The sequence below is a fragment of the Amia ocellicauda genome, chromosome 4 (genome assembly GCF_036373705.1).
Source record: "Amia ocellicauda isolate fAmiCal2 chromosome 4, fAmiCal2.hap1, whole genome shotgun sequence".
NCBI classification, from domain to species: Eukaryota; Metazoa; Chordata; class Actinopteri; order Amiiformes; family Amiidae; genus Amia; species Amia ocellicauda.
The window spans coordinates 18414356-18435195 of record NC_089853.1 but is presented as its reverse complement, the minus strand read 5'-3'; the positions used below and the strand labels follow the sequence as shown (position 1 = coordinate 18435195).

Below are 20840 nucleotides of genomic sequence, written 5' to 3'. Positions count from 1 at the left end.
TGCCAGGTTTTGAAGCCCCTGCTCTGTGGGCGACAGCAAGACTAGGTCATCTGCATAGAGCAGGAATTTGACTTCTGTGTCATTTAGGGTGAGGCCAGGGGCATCAGACTGCTCCAACACCGTTGCCAACTCATTGATGTAGATGTTGAACAGTGTTGGGCTCAGACTGCAGCCCTGCCTCACTCCCCACCCCTGAGTGAAGAATTCTGTTCTTTTGTTGCCAATTGTTACTGCACATTTGTTTTCGGTGTACATTGATTTTATAATATCATAGACTTTACCCCCTACACCGCTTTGAAGAATTCTGTAATAAAGTCCCTCGTGCCAAATGGAGTCGAATGCCTTTTTGAAATCAATGAAACAGGCAAAGATTTTGCCTTTACTTTTTTGGTGGACGTGTTTGTCTATGAGGGTGTGCAGGGTGTAAATATGATCTGTAGTGCGGTGATTTGGGAGGAAGCCAATCTGACTCTTACTCAGGACACTGTGCTCGGTAAGGAAGGCCAGTATCCGGGCGTTGATGACTGCAGAACACCTTCCCCAGGTTACTGCTCACACAGATGCCCCGGTAGTTGTTAGGGTCGAATTTGTCTCCACTCTTATAGATTGGGGTGATCAGCCCCTGGTTCCAGGAAGTAACCAGTACTGAGGACCATGTTGAACAATTTAAGCACAGCCTCCTGCAGTTGTGCGCTGCTGTGTTTGAGCATCTCAGTGCTGATGCTGTCCGGGCCGCAGGCTTTTCTGGGTGGAAGTGCCTGGAGCTTTTTAGATAGTTCCTGTAGGGTGATTGGAGCGTCAATTGGGTTTTGATTATTTTTAATTGATTGTTCGAGTAATTTCAGTTTTTCCCTGGTTTCAATTTGTTTGTGTGTCAGATCATTTTGTTGGATATCTTTTATAAAGGTTTTCAAAGTATTTTTTCCAAATGGTTCCGTTTTGTATTGCCAATTCTTGTTGTTTTGTTGAATTTAAATTGTTCCACATTTCCCAGAACTGGTTTTGGTCAACAGATTTCTCTATGTCTGTGAGTGTTTTGTTTGTGTGTTTCTGTTTTTTTATTTTTAAGGGTGTGTTTGTAGTGTTTTAGGGTCTCACAGTACTGCTGGCGTAGTTCTGTGTCTTGTGGTTGATGATGTTTTTGATTGGATAGGTGCCTTAAATTTGTTCGTATTGATTTACACTCATCATCAAACCATGTCTGTGTGTGTGATTCTGGTTGGTCTTTTTCTTTGTCTTTTTAAGATTTGCCATTGTGGCTGCAATTTGATATATTTGATTGATATCATTTATGGCCAGATTTAGTCCTGTCACGTCAGGCTGGTACTGTGAGCTGAGGAAAGTGTTGATGTCTGTTATTTCTGTAGAACTTATTGCTTTGTTAAATTCCTCTGTGCTGTTTGGAGCCCATCTGTATGTTTGATTTAAGGTTGTACAGCTTACTGGGCTGTGTCTGTGTGTTGCTGGCCTGACTTCTTCTTTTCAGGAACACTGTGATTGGTTGTGGTCTGACAGGGGGGTTTGCTGCTGCTCTCCCGTTCTTGTTCACCACACCGTCAGGGTTGTTCCTCTGGGTTGTGGTGGGGGTGAGGTACAGAGGGGCCTGGCCGAACACGTGGCTGTTTCCCTGTCTTTGTCACTGGACACACAGACAGTCATGCATGCTTCCCTCCAAAACATGATCAAACCAAGACCTCCCCACAAGTCACAGTTCTTCAGGCTGTGATGCAGGGTCCTGAACCTAGTCCCAATGAGCTTTACTTGGCTCCCAGCCTGCTGGAGTATGCCAGTGCACATGCTCAGTTGTGTTGCTGCTTCCCAAGGTGCCATTGTGTGCCACGCAGGGTTCTGCTGGCCTCTCGTTCCACACGGCTGTGTTCCGCTTTGCAGAGCGTGCACAAAAACACCCGCTCTGCCTCACAATAACCACAGAGATGTTATTTTGCCCTTGTCAGCAGCTGCCACCATTTGAAGTTATTGTTTGTGCCATTAGCGAAGATTTTTAATAACACAACCCATCTGGGTGCACTGCAACGCTCTGTGAACGAGCTTCGGAGTGTAGATCGGCTCGCTCCCGCTTTTAGTGTCAGCCACTGTGGGGATACAGCTGCTGCACACAGTGCTTCAGCGGTATTATTAAACGCATTGTGTAAATTGGAGCCGTGTTAAGTAGTGCACACCTGCATCCTGCTCCTTACCCCCCCAGGGCTGAGGCCGTGCGGTGGTGTGTGGGGCTGGGCAAGTGTAGCGTTGTGTTGCTGGTTTTGTGCTGAAGGAATGAATTTGTGACACAACTTCTGACATGCAAGAGATGTTACCGCGGGGTTGGTCTGCGTCCCTATATGCATATGTCCCTGGGTTCCTGGGGCTTCTCCTCTGGGGAGGGAAAGCTGAAGCAAACAAACTGCTGAGAAGCTCGAGCTCCAGCAGGGCTTGGCTGGTTGCAAGTGATGTTATTGCCTTATTGCCAGTCTGCTGTGATCGCCCACGCCAGCCTCATCGAGAGCAGCGGTTGGAGCAGAAACTAGCACTCGATTCCTGCATTTATTTTCTTTTTCATCAGAAGCATTAAAAAAAAAAAAAAAAATCTTAACAGAACGGGTAGAATCGTCCTTCCAGCGAGGTGTGTGTGAGCTGTGGCCTGGCAGACAGTCACACGCTCCTGTGAGAGACTGGGATTAACCCTGGGGGCTGAGGCGCAGAAAGGGCTGGGCCCCTGCTGCAATAAATTACAGACTCTAGCAGACACTAAATCACAGTAATGAGATAATGGCGGGATCAAAGCATTAGCCCTAATGTCCGGGGAATGTGCATTCGCAGAGTCTCCGTGTCCAGAACGTAATGTATACAAGGAGAAAAAGTCTTGAATTTTTAATACAAACAACTAGACTGCAACCTGTTCCAGACCGGAGCGATTTAATTGAAAGCCATTTTTGTTTAGTTTTAAGCTTTGCTGGTTCAGTGATTTTGGGTGGGGCCCTGCGGAGTGGTCGGTGTAGAGGCTATTTCTGGATTTGTTTCTCCCCCTGGCAGTAAATTTGTATCATTCAACACTTTTTTTCTTACATAGTTACGTTCTCACTTACTTATTTGTTTCATGTCTTAAGCACTTCTTCCTCTACTCCTGTCCAGCTGATATACAGCGGCAGTGCAGTGGAACTGTTTGCGTGACACCGGCATGGTACCCACTGTCCAGAACCATCTGTTGGTGTGACCAGAGGTTCAGGATAACAGTGTAGCTCAGCTGTTTTTCACAGCCATTCCCAGTGGTGGTGGTCTGCCCACACAGTGAGCCTCAGAGTCGTCAAGGGAGGGTCATTGGTCATCCACTCTGAACAGTATTACGATGCCAAGCACATTCCCCTTGAGTGGTTATCTGTCTGTGTCGGGGGAGGGAGTGGACTCGTACGGGTCCTGATGCTCGAATGTTTTTCAATCAACCACTTGCCGCCAGCCTTCTGAGCAGCACTGGCTGGGTATCCTCCTCCTCATTTCCTGGGGCCTCTCCTGTCCAGCACCACTCGCTAAAAGGTTGTTGATATTTCAATGTGCATAAAGAGGAAATTCGAAGTGAAAGTGCAGCGTGGGAGCAAGAGCTGTCAGAGGGGAAAGCAGCACTTCCACAGTGCCCCCTGACCGGCCAGCCTGCCCTCAGTGGGGTAATCTCAGAGGACAGCGGTCCCAGTATTGCTGCATCCACTGAAGCTAGCAGGAGACTGCGGTTGCCAGGGCCAGGAGCCGCCGCCGCCTTGGGTGCGCTGGGGTGTTCATGAGGGTCTGACCGGTTTCTCTCCCCCTGACAGCCAGTGCAGTCCTGCACAGGTGAGCCAGGTGTTCTGAACCCCACCCTCTTCTCCTGGTTTCCAGTCCTTAATTGGGCTGATGTGCTTAATTGGACCACTTTAAATTGGACCACTCCCCTTAAGCTCGAGATTGTGTAGAGAGGCCTGCTGTGTTGTGCACAGCCCAGCAGACTGCCTCCCAGCCTCCCTGTGTTTAAAGGCCAGCAGAAGGTGGATCAGTGCAGGAATATCAACACACACAGGAAGGGGAATGTTCTAGCAGGGCTGGGTGCAGGAGAGAGGTCGATTTTTATTATCGATGTTTAGAAGAGCAAGAATATATTTCAGAACATCCCCGTTTACACAGACCCTGAAGTCTACTAATCCAGGCCTGCTTTATATAACTGATCGTGAGCAGGTCCTCTGGGTGTTAATCCAAGGACTGTGAAGGCATCCAACAGACAGAATTTTTAAATACTTAATCCTCCATCACAACAGCTCTGGATCTGCTGTGAGTTTGTCATGCCTTGTTTTCAGTCTGGAGCAGCAGCTTCTGAGAAACCATATTTTAAACATGACAGGAGTTTGGCAGCAGCTGAAAGCACAACATGGGGAAAAAAATTGAATATCTCTCTCTCTCTCTCTCACACACACATACTCTCTCTTTGTGTTTGTCTCACTCTCTTGCTATCTCACTCACTCCCTCTTGTTTGTGCTCCCTCTCTCTCTCTCTCATCCTTCAGCTTCCTCAGCACTCTCTCCTGAGATTACCAGTTGAAAGAGGGCCAAAATGAAACTGCACTGAAGTGTTTCATGTGACTGGCCACTGGTGTTCCCGACTCATTACCCTCCATCGAATCAGTTGAGCATTCTGGTCAGGTGTGGTTTGTCTCAGTGGCATGATCTTAATGAGCAGGCTGCTCACTCGCCTCCTCTTCATCCTTGATGGTCAGCCTGCTCTCCCTCTTCATTCACCTCAAAATCACAGCTAACTGAAGGCTGTGGTGGACAGTGTCTGACTGCACAGCTTCTAGTAGCAGAGAAGGGACCTTTTCCTGGCCAATCTGAAAGCAGGTTGTAAAATACTTAGAGTGAGTAAACCTGAAGCACTGGGGTTTCACAGCTGTTACAGGCCACTGGGGTGTTCCAAAATATGTCACAGTTCTGGTGAAGATGGGCCCAGCTGAGTCCAAACTGACGGGGCCACACTTTCCAAAGCGGCCACAGTGTCTCTGAGCCACCGGTGTCATTTACAGGAACTTTTAAAGTGGTCTGATATTAAATTGCTTCTATTTTGGATTCTTAGGTGTGGAGGCTGACAGGCACAGGAAAGCCGGTCTTGGGCAGTAATCCGAGCTATTTATATCTGGATTAAACAAGTGGAGCATAAGTACACCGCAGACAGATAGGAGTCTTGGTCAAATTTATTTTTAAGGGATTATTTTTTATCATTATCGTTAATAATGCATTTCAAGACCATAATGTTCCAAACGATTCACCCCTTTGAGGTTGTGATGCTGCAGAGATTTAAAGTCCTCATCCAGGCTGGACTGTCTGAAGGTAGGAAAAACACAGCGGTTTCTTACGGAGTTAATGTACCTGTAATGAAATGAGCTAAAGCCCTGGGGAAAATAACCACAAGAGATCACCATGGAAGCATATCCAAACAGACAACTGCATGAGAGCGAGATGGAGAGGGGGATGGAGAGAGGGAGTGAATGCCGTGATTTATTTATCTATTTAATGGTCTCTCGGAACTTCACATGAAAGAAGTGCCTGCGTTTCAGATAATATTTTGTATATGTTTATTTTTAATTATCGAGGCACATTATTCAATTTAATATATTTTATATGGACCTGGCAAACTTGCATTTACGTTCAGAAGGCATACAAGAAATAGGACTACTGTGGATTGGCTTACTGCAGAGGTTTTATTAATTTATCATTTATCAAAGTAAGAAAGATTAATAACAAACAATCTGACTTGTTGGTCTGAGGAGCTGGTTAATTAGCCCCCCCAGTGAGAGGGTGCTGGAGGACCTCGCTGGCTGCAGGAGCCACCCGGGATAAGAGAAGGGATCCAATTATTTATAGTCGGATCAAATGAGGCAGGCAGCTTATCTCACTGACTGCAGTCAGCCGGTCTGCGCGCTGCACTCCCATGCAGCAATAGAGACCCTCTGCTCGGTTCTCTCTCATCTCTTCCCAATGCTGACAGTTTTCAAATATACGATTTATGCAGAAATATTTCTTGATTTTGGGGTTTGCCAAACTGTCATTATTTTATTCTATAGCTGCAGGTTGCAGGCTGTGTCTCGGTGTGACGACATCACAAACTGAGTGAAAGTGCCTTGGTCTGACCAAGCCATTATGAGCAGCACAAGGTTCTTGTTATTATAAATTGTATATATTTTTTTCCTTTCATCTGAGTGTGTTGCACTGAGGATGTGGTTTGCTTGCCTGCATTCGTGTGAGGTTTACAGACACTCGTCACTCCCCTCTTACTGGGCGCAGCTCTCCACTGTCCCATGGCCTCTGGGCCAAGACAGCACGGCAGCATCACACTCTGATCAGAGACTTGCAGGATGCCCTGAAATTCCACAGCTGCACGGCCATATGCACGTCTACAAGGTTGTCCACACTGCGCAGTACGCCACCTCTCCTGCGGCCATGCTGTGGGTTGTGTGCTGGTTGGCACTGTTAACTGGCTGTAGGCTTTGATGCGTTTTGCAGGCCGCCGGGCCGTCTCCCCACACTGAGGTTGTCCAGCTGAGCAGCAGCGGGAGCCTCTGACACCTGCAGATGCCTCCTGCTCTCCTGTCAATTTAAATATCACCTCTGCGTGAGGCACTGCTGCTCTGGAGATTGACAGCATTTTGAACTAACTAAATGAGAGTCATAATAGCATGTTCATATCAGCAGCCCAGAGCTCCAGGTAATATCGCTTGTCACATGGGCCGCCTGCTTGGGTCTGATGAGCTCGGACGACAGATAGCTGGATAGCGTGACTCATCCCGCCAGCTTTATCACTTTTCATATTGTGGTTGATATGCATTAGTTTCACACATGGGCTTATTTGCAGGTTTTCATTAATCATGGGTGCTGGTGCACTGGTACGGAGCGAGTCGGCCCTGGAGCCTGTGCGTACAGGCACTGTTCTGGCAACCACTGCCTTTCCCACGGGACCGGGACCGACTGTAGTAGCATCTTTAGGTTAATCTAATGCTGAGGTGTTTGTGCGATATATGAGTATTGCAATAAACTCTTTTATAAAAAAAAAAAAAAAAAAAAAGTTTGAAGCAGAAACAAATATTCTAGATCCATCTCTTGCTGTTAATATTTTGCTTTGATGTATTTGTTTTCAGTTATTAAATCCTACCACTGCTCCCTTGAATACCCAAAGAAAGCACATTGTGTCTTTTCTAATCCCTTTATGTGGAAAGCCTTCATGTGTGGGGGCTTCTGCCGGTTGACCCCTGACCTCTGACCTGTGCCCTGTCTGCTGTGCTGTTTAGGTTGTCTGTGACCATGCGGTGCCTGGCGGCTCGAGTGAACTACAAGACCCTGATCGTGATCTGCGCGCTCTTCACCCTCATCACAGTGCTACTGTGGAACAAGTGCTCCAGCGACACTGCCCTCCGCTTCCCCCGGGACCCCAGCCTGCTGGACATCAGTTTCCGGGGAGTTGGGTTAGAGAAGCACACAGCAGCTTCCGAGAGCGCCGGCGTCAACCCTCTCCTAACAAAGCAGCAGCAGCAGTCTGAGGAGGCGTCGCCACAGGAGCAGCAGAAGGCACCCCCTGTGGTGGGAGGACTGAACAGCAATGTCAACAAAGTGCTGGGCATCAAGTATGAGGAGATTGACTGCCTGATCAACGATGACAGCACTGTCAAGGGGCGTCGGGAGGGCAGCGAGGTGTACCTGCCCTTCACCTGGGTGGAGAAGTACTTTGAGGTGTACGGCAAGATTGCCCAGTACGATGGCTACGACCGGTTCGAGTTCTCGCACAGTTACTCCAAGGTGTATGCCCAGCGTGAGCCCTACCACCCTGATGGTGTGTTCATGTCCTTCGAGGGCTACAACGTGGAGGTGCGCGACCGCGTCAAATGCATCAGCGGCGTGGAAGGTGTGTGCCGCCTCTGAAGCCCTCTGTCCGTCTCTCCAACCGTTTCTGTCTGTCTTTCTCTCTGTGTCAGTCTCTCTCTCTCTCTGTTTGTTAACCTGGTTGTGTTTCTCTGTTTATCTTTGCATCTCTTCATCTTTCTCTGTCTAACTTGCTATTGCTCGGTCAGTTGCTTTTTGGGGGATCAGTATGGCACTGTCACTCTGCTCAGTGGTGTATTCTCCAAGGACCCTTTCTCAAGGCAGATTATTTCTCCTTAATCTGAATCAGCTCTGCTGAGAAATAAAATAAGTCCATAAATGAGAACAACAGTGGTCGCACATGCAGAAAGCTCCAAAACTCACTGACACTTTTATTGTCAGGAACTGGCCCCCAGCTCTCTCTCAGCTCTGCATGGGACAATGCAGCACTGAGGGAGATTTCTACTTTTCTATGTCCCCGGTGATTACTGTTCCCAGGGCTGTGGATTGGTTGTTTTAGCATTCTTTATATAGCAACCCTTGTGGTCCCTGCTGCCTGCTTTGTATAAAAAATATATATATATACAAAAAAAAAATATATATATATATATATATAATCCTGATGTATAATTCTGCCTGGCTGCTGCCTGTGGCAAAGATCTGCAGATCTGTGCCGGACAGAAGCAGGGCGTCTCTGAGCTAGTAATTAAATATAACACAATTTTACAAGATCGTTGTTTTGCTGTTAAACCCTATTGTAGGTCTTGCCCTGGTGTGCCCGAGCTGAAATCACCATCATTTCAGCTTTGTTTAATTTCTCCTCCCTTGCAGCCACTCTCATCAGAACCATCTTGTGCTTCTTAGTCACGGGTACGATTATCATTGTTAGCAAGATTACCCTAAACGCATCACAATAGTGTGAATGATGCGGTGGTGGCTTGTTCAGCAGGTCTTGTGGGTATTTGTGAACACGTCTGTGTCTTTGTCATTAAGTGTAATTATAGCACCGCCGAGTTCACGTTGGCCCTGTATTTATTGACGGCCGAGCGCTTGCCAGTGGGTTATTACTTGCAGACAGCCTCTGCTTCAGCTCAGGCCCCCAAGCCCGTGTGTGAAATAAGCGCTCGTCTTTCACTCGATGTGGTAGCTCCCATTAATAGTAATTTGGCCTGACAGTCTGAAGGAGAATATTCCAGGAAGTGAAGCCTGAGTAATCCTCCCTGAGCCCCCGGTGAATAATGCACTATCAATTGACTCGCATTAAGCAAATGAAAATGGGATTGATTCTCACGAGCGCAGGACTCGGCTGTGGTGACCCCAAACTTAATGGAACAGCGCTTTGTCCTCGCACCCACATGCGTCTTCCTTCCCGCAGACTGAAGGGAGGCTAGCGATATTTTGCTGCTGCCTGGGGACTGCACCACCATCGCGGGGTGTTATCCTCCTGTACAAGGGCACTGCCTGTGTCTCTGTCCCTGTTTCCCATGTTGTCCCCCTGTCTTCATTGGCTGTCTCTGGGTGTTACTGACCTGCTGTATAAGGGCACTTACTGTCCTGTCTCACTCGGTTTGTCTCGCCATCCCCCTGTCTAATCAACCAACTCTATTGCCCTTCATCCGGTGTCCTTGTCTTGCTCGCTGTCTGTCTGTTACATTGTAATCAAGCTGTTGCTCTCCCAGTGAGTGTAGACTCGCCCACTGACTGACCCCTCCGTGTTTCCTCCCCTCACGTGTCCCCTCACCATCTCACAGCCTGAATCTTCCCCTGCTGCCCTGTGGCATCTGAGCAGATCCGTCTCCCTGCTTGTGTCACCTATAGATCCTCACCTTCGGCAGCCACAGCTGAGCACAGTTTGCAGTGCCATCCTTCTCCCTCCCTGAGGCCACCGCTCTGCCACAGACTCCACATACTGGGCGCAGGGTTCAACTCCAATTCAACACTGTCACCCCCTCTGTCCTGCCCCGGCAGAGAGGCAGTCGTACGTCCCCAGGCAGCCCTCCTGGAGTCTGTGTCCCGGTCACATGATCTGCTGTGACGGGACCTCTTGCTCTGCTGCCTCCTAACCTTGCTTTTACAATATTTCCCTGTTAGATAGCGTGCTGTAACACAGTGTGATTAAGTGGGGATCTTTTGGAACCCCTTAGGACAAATAACGTACCGAAGCCTTAATTAAAGCCATTTTACCTTTGCCTAATCCTATTAAGGTTTGCCTGTGGCTAATTGCGATGCAGGGAAAAGGGTATTTCTCATTAATTTAAGAGGAAAAATTAATGATATAATAACCGTGATGACGTTCCTGACATGACTAAATGGGAGGAATCTGGAGTGCTTTATTTTAGAGCAGTTAGTGTAATTTACAATAATGCTTGATTAACTTGATGGATCTACTTCTCTGAGGGTGGCGGGACATGTGGCTGATGAAATCGGACGCTTTTATGATTCTGGAGGTAAATGTCTTTTGTTGTGACTTTGACTGCAGGCATTTAGATACTCAGCTTTTAGTTTCCAGCTTTCAATCTAAAAGCTAATTATTTTCAACAAGGGGATAATTCCAATTGCAAAGCTTTGTCATTCCAGCCTGCAGGCCATTTCAGATTCATATATATATATATATATATATATATATATATATATATATATATATATATATATATATATATATATATATATATATATATATATATATATATATATATATATATATATATATATATATATAAAAAAAAATTTTTTTTTCCCCGCAAGAAAAAATAAAAGGCAGAAAACAAAAGCACACATTTTCAATTTGTATTAATAATAATAATATTAATTTTTTGGACAGTTTGTTTTGCATTCTGATGCGACATGAATGCTAAATATGTAGGCACAATGTAGCTGTGACATTCTGCTGTCTCGCAGCGGCAGGGTGTCCTTCTTAATAAGCAAAGATGACAGAACCAAACCAAGTGTGTCTGAAGGTGTTGGAGAATGTGTCTTGGACCCGGTGTCCTGCGCTGACTGCAGCTGCGCAGAGACCACAGGCTGGGAGACGCCCATGCATCGATGACCAGCGACAGCTCAGCTGGCTGGCGGAGACTGCTCTGAATCTCTTCCTCTCTTTCTTTTGATCTTTCTCTCCCTCTCCTTCCCTTTCTCTCTCTCTCCCCTCTTCTCTCTCCTTGAACCATCTGGCAGATCAATGTCACGGAGTGTAAAACACTGAGCTCCGCTCTTGTTCCTCCCACTGTCCCCCTTTGAAACCTTGTTTACTGTGCGAGAAGATTAGTGCACATTTTACAGACTGCGTCCTTCAGCACTCCAGACACCATTTTATAAGGCTTGTCAATTCCCCTCATGACTCCAGTTCCGCCTCCCCAGATTTTTATATCCTTTATTCATTTTAATTGTGTTGCGTATATAAATACCTGCGCTGTGATTTTCTAAAGTACTTTTCCTGCTGTTTGAGTTCAGGGAATGGCGGCTATGATAAGTCAGCCAGCCCATGAAAGCAGCCATTATAGCGAACTGGCTGAGAGTGCTGCACAGGTCATCTGTCCGTCTCCTTCCAATTCCCAATTCCCTCCATTGCAGAAGCAGAGCCCCCTGTCTGTACTGTGCATGTCTGCTGCTGCAAATTCTGCTCATGACATCTATATATAGCCTGGGAGAGCCCTGCTGATGTAATGCAGCCAGGACCTGGCACCAAAGGGAGCTCCAAACAATATGTGCCACGGCTCTGTTGCTTTAACCTTTGGTCCGGGTTACTGCCGGACAGCGTTACCATACTCCCACCAACCCTCAAAAGACAAGCACTTGGACTCCTCCAGCTTCAGTTCCCTTACCGTTGAGAGGAGCTAAAAAGGAGCCCTTGCCACTCTAGTGGCCCAGGCTGTTAATACACTCTGTCTGCAACATGATCGATGACTCTCTTCGCAGACGGATCCGTGATCTTTAGCGTTAATGGAGTTGGAGACGGAAGGCTTAATTCAGCTCTTTGATAGGGTTGTCTGCCTACCCCCCTCTCCCCCTGTCCCTCTCCACCACGGGCAGGCATGGGGTGACTTTGTGTTCACACTGGGAGGTTATGGGTGCCATTAATGAAGCATCCGCGCAAGAAGTCCTCACCAGGCCTGCACTGTGCTTTGGATGCTGAATTATTGATATTAATTCTGTGGTGTCTGTGGGGTGAATGTGTCCCCAGGGTTGTGCTCTGTCCTCATGTTTCTCTCTCTCCTCCTGCCCCAGGCGTCCCCTTGTCCACACAGTGGGGGCCTCAGGGATATTTCTACCCCATCCAGATCGCCCAGTTTGGCCTGAGTCACTACAGCAAGAACCTGACAGAGCGCCCCCCCCACGTGGAGGTGTACGACACGGCAGAGGAGCGCGACGGCCGTCCAGGGGGCTGGACGGTGCCGCGCGGCTGCTCTCTCACCACCGTCTATGACAAGAGCCGTGCCACCAACGTTCGGCAGTTCAGTGCACCAGGTAACCAGCTCTTTTTCTGTTTGTCCATCCCTTCCATTCTGTCTGTCTTAGCCAGTTAACCAGGGCTGACGGTCTGGTATGGTTTGCCTGCATTCTTCCGTGCGTCTCTTTTTCTGGGTGCATCTCTCTGTCTCCCCCTCTCTGTCTATCCAGAAGACTAAATGTCAAGCACCACTCATCCAGGCAGGCGACCCTAAGCCCCCTTGGGAATGTTTCCTGCCTGCCTTGTGAGCAGTCGTGCTGTGATTGGTGTGCAGCGTCCATGGTACTCCCTACCTCTCTGACTTCACAGGCCATTAAAACAAAACAAAACAAACAAACCAGCCAGTCAGCAGACTGGTATTTATTTCACAGGTGTGGAAAACAAACAAACCGAAATATTTAGTGCAAACAAGATCAAAACCCATAAGGCTGCTTTTACAGAGGGGCTGTTTTCCGTGGCACCCGGAGGTATTTGTTGTTAATAACTCTATAATGCATTTCACCCCTGCTAATCAATACCCATTAGAATTAACAAGGCCTGTATCTTAAGAAGCTGGCGGAGTAATTGCTGTCACCACCTAAGCTTGCGATCCCTGCAGAGAGCGCTGTGAAGCATGCCCTTGCCTCCGCACCGCTGATAAGTAGCAGAGGGAGACGGAGAGAGAGAAAGGGGGAGAGAGAGGGAAGGCATAGGATCTCTTATGTATTCCCTACTCATCCTTTATTGATGGAAGAGGGCCACAGTACAAATCCACTTACTCCCAAGATTGCCTTAAGTAATGGATTTATAAATGCATTAAACAGCACTCGCACGGTGTTGCCAGGCTGGACTCCGCTGGCTCCCCCACGCTAGCTGCCTCTCTCTGAAGTCACATTGACCCAGAGCGTTGTGGATTTATTTATTTTATTTATTTGTTTCCCCTCTGCTTTCTCCCTTCTCCCCTTTTATGTTGCATTTCCAGCACAGGATGTTCTAAGTGTGTTGGAATGCATGGGGGGTGTGGAAGGAGGTGGGGGGCTTTTGAGAGCAGGCTGTCAGATAGTGCTTTATTAACCCAAAGTGTGCAATAGTGCCAGAGCCCGTGTGTCAGTGTCAGGGAGGGGGCGGCTCTTTGGGATTAAGTCGTAGCACAGTTCGTGGTCCACTGTGCGCCTTGCTCTCTCCGCTGGCAGGAGCCATGCCCAGATACCAGGGTTTGGCTCTCCGTTAGCACTTCTCACGAGGGCCTCAGCCAAGAGGGTTTTGTTGTTGTCGTTTTTGCTTTTCTCTCCTGTTTCCCACAGATGAGCATTTCTCTGTAATTAGCTGACCCGACCAGGGATGTGTGCCCCCCCCTTCCCCAAGGATTCTCCTTTTCTCTGTCTTGTTTTTCCCACCCCTCCCCTTCTTTTTCATGCAAGCTGATTTGTGGGGTGCTGTGAGGGGAGGGGGGGCAGCGCCAGCACAGGGTGACAGGGCACCATTCCCTTTTTTCCTTGCTAATCTTGCAGCACTAGGGGCTGTGCCTGTGCCTGGGGCTCAGGTGAATCACGAGTCGACACTCATGAAGTGCACAATGTTCAAATTAAGTGGGATTTGTTTACTGTGAAGATCTGTAAAAATAGCTGCTTGCGGACCCCTGTAACCTATAGCCCTTTTGGATTTGTTTTCCAGAAACATCGGAGGGGGTGGCCCTGCCCCTGGGCAACATCAAGGACTTCATCCTCTCGTTCGATGTGAAGTTCGTGTCGAATGGCAGCGTGTCCGTGGTGCTGGAGACGACGGAGAAGAGCCCCCCCTTCGTCATCCACTACGTCACCAGCACCCAGCTCATCGCCTTCCACGACCATGACATCACCTATGGCGTGGGCGCCAGGACGAGCTGGAGCACGCTGACCCGCGACCTCCTGACTGACCTGCGCAAAGGCGTGGGCCTGTCCAACACCAAGGCGGTCAAGCCCACCAAGATCCTGCCACGCCGTGTGGTCAAGCTGGTGATGCACGGCCGCGGCTTCCTGGACAACGTGACCGTGTCCACCACCGCCCACATGGCCGCCTTCTTCGCTGCCAGCGAGTGGCTGCTGCGCAACCAGGACGAGAGGGGCGGCTGGCCCATCATGGTGACGCGCAAGCTGGGCGAGGGCTTCCGTGCGCTGGAGCCGGGCTGGTACTCCGCTATGGCGCAGGGGCAAGCCATGTCCACGCTGGTGCGCGCCTACCTGCTGACCAAGGACCCGTCCTACCTCAGCGCTGCCCTGCGCGCCACCACCCCTTATAAGCTGCCCTCTGAGCAGCACGGCGTCAAGGCGGTGTTCATGAACAAGTACGACTGGTACGAGGAGTACCCCACCTCACCCAGCTCCTTCGTGCTCAACGGCTTCATCTACTCCTTGATCGGCCTGTACGACCTGGCCGAGACGGCGGGCGATAAGCTGGGCCGGGAGGCAGGGCTGCTGTTCAGCCGGGGCATGGAGTCGCTCAAGGCGCTGCTGCCACTGTACGACACTGGCTCCGGCACCATCTACGACCTGCGCCACTTCATGCTGGGCACAGCGCCCAACCTAGCGCGCTGGGACTACCACACCACCCACATCAACCAGCTGCAGCTGCTGGCCTCCATCGACAGTGCACCCATCTTCAGGGACTTTGTCAAGCGCTGGAAGAGCTACCTGAAGGGTGGCAGGGCCAAGCACAACTAGAGCTGTCCACCAAACAGGGCCCGGAGCCAGCCTGCTGCAGGCCCTCTCACGCTGGACAGTGTGCCCGGATCGGTCCTGGTCTGTCCAGTGGAAACTAAGGATGTGTGTGTGCGTGTGTGTGTGCGCTGGTAGGTAGTATACAGGTGAGGGTGCTTGGGTGAGCTGGTGGTGGTTGTTTGTATGTGTGAGGTGTGGGAGTGTGTGGAAAAGGGGTTTTTATGGTTGGTCTTATTTGACTCCAAATATTGAAATCATTAACTTTGTAGAAAATATTTAAAAAAAAAAAAAAAGAATACTCCTCTTTGACTGTTTCCAGGGATTGGACACACAGCTGTGTTTTGCACCGAAGTGGGTAGAGACGGGTCTCGTCTGGCCTGACGGCGTTTCCTTCAGTGCTCCACATCTCTGTGTCTTTTGTCTTGTTTTAAGTGCTGCGAAGGTGGGGCTGGGGGGAGGATACACTGTAGACATCACTCACTTTTCAGAAACAAACCATGGGGGAAGATGATGTGCAGGATGATTGCAGATGGATTATTATTTAATTTTTTTCCCATTAACTCCACCCAAAGAAATTAGGAGTTGACAAGTAAATTCTGTGGGCGCGGATGTCTTGTATGAAGCGGCGACATTAATCTCATGACAGTCCGGTGTTGGGCTTTGTCGGGTCATTTTCTGGCCACACTCGGTATGTATTTGCTTTGGGAGTAAGTAGGGGTCAGTGTCCAGCCTCGGTGACCTCTGCTTCCTTTCGCCCTGCTTCTGTAACTGCACAGTGAACACAACCCTTCCTTTGAGCTTTTCCCTAACTGGCTGTCCTGCACAGAGAACTCTGAATTATTTGACAATCTGGGCTGAACTCTGGCCCGCCACGGTCCAGTATGAATCGGCACCACTGAGTTTCCATCTTTTCTCTCTCCCTCTCCCTCTCTGTAGCAGCTGTGATCTGCAGGGTCAGTCAGGATGGGTTGTGTGTGGCAGGGTTAAAGCCAAGCATGAACATTTTTACTCTGTTACTTTGTATTTTACATTTTTCACTCCACAGATGTGTTGCTGTGAAGTCACAGATTTGACATTAATCCCCCCCCCCCCCTTGCAGAGCACATGTGTGTGACCCACCTCCACCCATAGATACCTGTGCACAGCTCCTTGCTCTCCCCTGGCTGGGGTGCCACTTTCCTATGACTATATATAAATCAAAACGGGTCTTTAAAACTGTGTTTTTTTGTTTTTTTTTTTATCATCCAGTTATGCTTTAGAATTATTAAAAACAGAAAAGGGAAAACATTATAAATAAAATATTCTTTCAAGAAATGACAGCGTTAGTGTAGGTTTCCAAATCCACTTCCTGTGCTCATGGCAATTCCCGTGTTTCGGTCGTTTGAATGTCTTGCAGTCGAGGATGAGGTGTTAGGGAATCTGTTTGCTGTCATTAGGCTGGCTGGTCTGAGGGGTGTGTCGGGCTTCGGTGCTGCACACTAACGGGTGTGTTAGAGGAGGAGTCCTGTGTGTGGAGTGATGCGCAAGTCTCTGTGCCAGTACTGCTGAGGGGGGTGGGAGGAGGAGGGGAGGGAGGGAGAGAACCTAGTCAGGGCTGGGGAACACCCTGATTTACTGCCCGGCAAAAGGAGGCACACATTACAGGAGGATAAAAGAACAACAATTTGCATTCCCAAAGTGAAATATTTATTTATACCTTATGTATGCACAGAGCCAGGCACTGGCCTCCACACACGGGCAAGTCTACAGAGTCCATGTGAAGTCGTCCCGGAGTTCACACGCCCGACAGCCCTGAAAGCTGACAAGCACAGGCATTACGTTGACATTGTGACATGACACTTGTCTTCTATAGATGTATTTAAATGCGGAAGAAAAGCCCCTATTGTGAGAATCGTTCAGCAGGGTTGTGAGGGAGGCGGCCCGGGCGTTGGCCCTGCTGGTGCCGGGTGTGGCTGGTGGGAGACGACTGTAGGAATGTGGTGTCGATTCTCTGCTTGTTGTGCTGTGAACACAGCTTTGCGCACTACACTACAGGTTGTATGTATTACTGTATTCGACTTAGGCAGCAGTAGGATACTGTGGTTTAGAATCGGTTCTTTATGACGGCATGTAAAGTTTTCCTGTTGTTTGTACCACAGTCTCTGAAACCGGGGTTTCTTTCCATCAGAGATGGAGACATCAAGACGTCTCTGTGTGTGCGGTGAGGATGTCAGTTCAGTCCTGTTGTGATGGACATTTTACATAAATCGAAAAATATTAAAAGTGTGCCCCTCCAACCCTCCAGTTTAAAAAACAAACCGAAAAACAAATGATCACTTCAACAACAATAAAAACTGCCTTTCTGTCCTAGTGTAGATGGCTTTAATGGGGATTTAGTGAAGGAGAAATGTTATGTAATTTGCGGCAATCTTCTCACCGGGGATGTGTGCAACTGTACAATGAATTGAGTGTTTTGCTGGCGCTGTCAAAGGGAGCAGGCTTGACAGCGACGTGTTATTTTCGGGGACTGTGTTTACTTAATGTTTTGCATTGTTTTAAAGATGAAAAGCGTTGGCGGAGATCATGCTGTCTGCGGCTGAGAACAGGCCGACGGCAAAAAAAGCACAATGGGACACTTCCTGATTAGTTTTCTTTTTTCTTTTAGTTTTAGTTTTTCTGGACAATGTGCAAGACCATTCCCTGAAAGCTGCTACTCGTGTTTCACAGTGTAATTGATAAATGTACAATCCTTCTTTTTTCTTCTGTTTCTCCTTCAGTATCCTGTACATTTGACATGTGGAGATAGTCACATGTGACATATGCAATAAACTGTTTACTGTAACCTGTTGCTAGGGGATGTCCTGGGAAGTTTTACAGACTTTGCAATTCAAGCACAATGTGCACACGCTACCATTTTTTTATGCAGAGTGTTTATATATAAAAGAATCGATCTTTGTGCTTCAAAATTTGCTTTTTAAAGTTGTAAAATAAAAGGCATTTTTCTTAGTTTGTTGTCCCTGCCTCTTATTCCCTCTTGCGTTTTGCAGCCTGTCTGTTTGTCCCCACTGTGTCCACATCACCCCCCATAGCCTGTGTCCCAATTCCTGACTCATCATGACAAGTGAGTTGTTGTTTTTCCCCCTCCCTGGATCTGGGTCAGTTTGGGAGTGTGATGAACTGGCTGTGTGAGTGTGGGATCTGTGGGCTGGATGCTGACCTTTATAGCCTCCCAACACAGCGTTGCTCATCCTCGGCTCACTAACTGCATTACCTCTTCGTCCTGCTGCTGAGTTTTTCCTTCCTTAATTTGACATGTAGGCAGCAGCCATTGCGCGCTTTCTCGCTCTTATTTATTTATTTATGTATTATTATGTATGTAAATGTAAATGCTGTTGCTGCTGCCTCAGTCGTTCCCTGCCGATATCCTTAGAGGAACTCGGGGCTGTGCAGATCTGGGCCTCAGGCAGCACTCAGGCCTACAGGAGGCATCCATAGGTCTGTCAGATCGCATTACCCTACACAAGCACAGTGGGCCAGCAAGTCGTGCCCTTTCTGTGCAAAAGGTTGCTGAACAAGAAAAGAAAAGAAAGAAGGGAAGAATGAAACGCAAACAAGTAGCAGGTAATCAATACTGCCAGACTCCACTGGTAAACACAGCACTACACAGTAGTAGGCAGTAAATGAAGGTAGGCAGTGCCCCCCCCAGTTGTGCTCTTGCTTAGATGCTTCATCGATCTGAGAGCCTCTGGAAGGATCCCCAGGATCAGTTTTTGTTCGGCTGCACAGCTGGGTGGTTCAGGTCCGGCTCGGGCACCCTTTGAGCATCCCTTTCACTCAAGTCTCGGGAAGTGCAGTTTGACCCTGTAAAAGAAATCCCAACTGATCTGCAATTGAGCAGCAAAAAAGCTGCTATTGGTCACGACGTCACTAGAGGGCGCTCGAGGACTCTGTCTTGGTGTGCAGTCTTGGTGACCGCTGCCAAACAAACCCCACACGTGGCACAGGGCTCCCTGGAGGCAAGAGGACAGGGTGGGGCACTTGACCCCCTGCAGGGAGCTAAGGGTGGTGGTGGTGGGGCGGGGGGAGTGCCTGAACACAAATTAAAACCTCAAATGGCTCATGTGTACATTATTGTGGCTGCTGCCTCCTTAAATATTTGGACAGTGACACAATTGATATCATTGTGGCTCTGTATGCCAACACAATGGATTTGAATGGAAACAATCGAGATGTGCTTTAAGTGTAGACTGTCATCTTTAATTTGAGGGTAGTTACATCCAAATTGGGTGAACGGTGTAGGAATGTTTATATGTGGTCCCCCCAATTGTAGGGGCTCAAAAGTATTTGGACAAACTAACATAATCATCAATTACATTGTTTCAATACTTGGTTGTAAATCCCTTGCAGGCAATGACTGCCTGAAGTCTGGAACCCAGACATCACCAGAAAGCACGTTTTGATTGTTTCCTTTCAAATCCATTGTTGTGGCTTATAGAGCTAAAATTATGACAATTGTGTCACTGTCCAAATATTTATGGACCTAACTATGCATTTGGATGTATGGGTGTGTGTGACCGTATATATACATATAGGTTATTAACATTATTTTATTTGCATTTGATTAGTCTTCACTGTATTTACACAACTGGAAGTCAGCTGTAGTCATATTCAGCAGGTGTCTGACTATCAACCCTTAAACCATGAGCACAGTCTTGCTGTGCAAAGGTGCTGCAGTTCCCAGCGCTGCCTGCAGAGCTGCAGGATCAGAGACAGTTGGCCTATGGCTGGCAGGAGCTCTGTGCCCTGATCCCTGGCTGCTCATCCCTGTGCTCTCGGGGGACGGCTGAGGCCGGCAGAATGCCAACAGTGGACTGTGGGCCGCCAGGTTAGCTGCTCCACACTGCTATCTCCTGTCTTTCAGCTGCTCTGGTGCACAACTCAATAGACAATCGGAACATATAACAGTGATTGAGTCTCTGATCTCCAGAAAACCACAGCAAGTTTGTGTGTCAGTTATCTGTGTGTGTGTATTAATTGTGTGCGTGTCAGTGGTGTGCATGAGAGTGTTTGTTCATTTTTTGTTTATTTGTTGTTTTTAAATAGTTTAATAAATATCAGCAGTCAGCTTGAAACACCAATTTGTTTGTATGTATTGTTTCATGAAAAAAAAAAAACTGGTCCTCCTTAGGCTGGTGGAGAGTCATGGTCCTTAAATGTGTGTGTGTGTGGGGGGGGGGGGGGGTTTGTGGCCACTGAAAGGGAAAGGATGTGGCAGCAGTCTATTGCACAAGAGAAGATTAAGTGCAAAAACAAGTTTTATTTTCAATATCGTAACCGCATGCAGTGACTGATTACGACCACATCTGATCAAATCTGCCTGGAGATCATTCAGTGTGATTGTTTTCTGTAAAAGGACCCTGTGTACTGATTTCTCATATCAGATAGTTACTGCACCATTACGCAACTGATTATAATGTGAGAACAGTGGGAATCTCTGAATGTGTTCTTCATAGCAGTAATGAATAATACAGACGCAAACATCTGCACTGTTAGCAGTCCCCAGGCCTCCACTCTGAAGAGGTTTTGCATTTCTGCATCCGTCGACTTTCTTTTTATTTCACTATTCATTACTCCAAGCTAACACAGTAGACACAGTCCTCCCAATCTAGTGAAACATACCGTCTCCCCTTGCCCCGCCCCTGGCCCTCACACAACCACAGGCAGGGCTGGCATCGTGTCATTAGCGATCGCCTCTCGCAACAACACTGAGGGCGCCGATTGGCCGACAGTGTAATTTAACAGTGGCACTGAAGCTGATAACATACAGAGCTCTGTTCTAATTGTGGGCTGCATGAACGGTGTAACAGCGGAGAG

At 48.1% G+C, this 20840-nt stretch overlaps 1 protein-coding gene across 3 annotated transcripts in view; it reads left to right on the top strand.

The window, feature by feature from the left end:
* LOC136747890 (D-glucuronyl C5-epimerase B) overlaps positions 1 to 17972 on the top strand; it is a 45428-nt gene extending 27456 nt beyond the window's left edge. For all 3 annotated transcript variants that reach the window (XM_066701202.1, XM_066701201.1, XM_066701203.1), the window contains 3 exons: positions 7298 to 7908; positions 12090 to 12329; positions 13966 to 17972. In XM_066701202.1, coding sequence (XP_066557299.1) covers positions 7311 to 7908; positions 12090 to 12329; positions 13966 to 14990 — 1863 coding nt within the window. In that variant the 5' untranslated portion in view covers positions 7298 to 7310 and the 3' untranslated portion in view covers positions 14991 to 17972. The remainder of the gene's footprint in view (positions 1 to 7297; positions 7909 to 12089; positions 12330 to 13965) is intronic.
* Positions 17973 to 20840: the final 2868 nt, after the last annotated feature.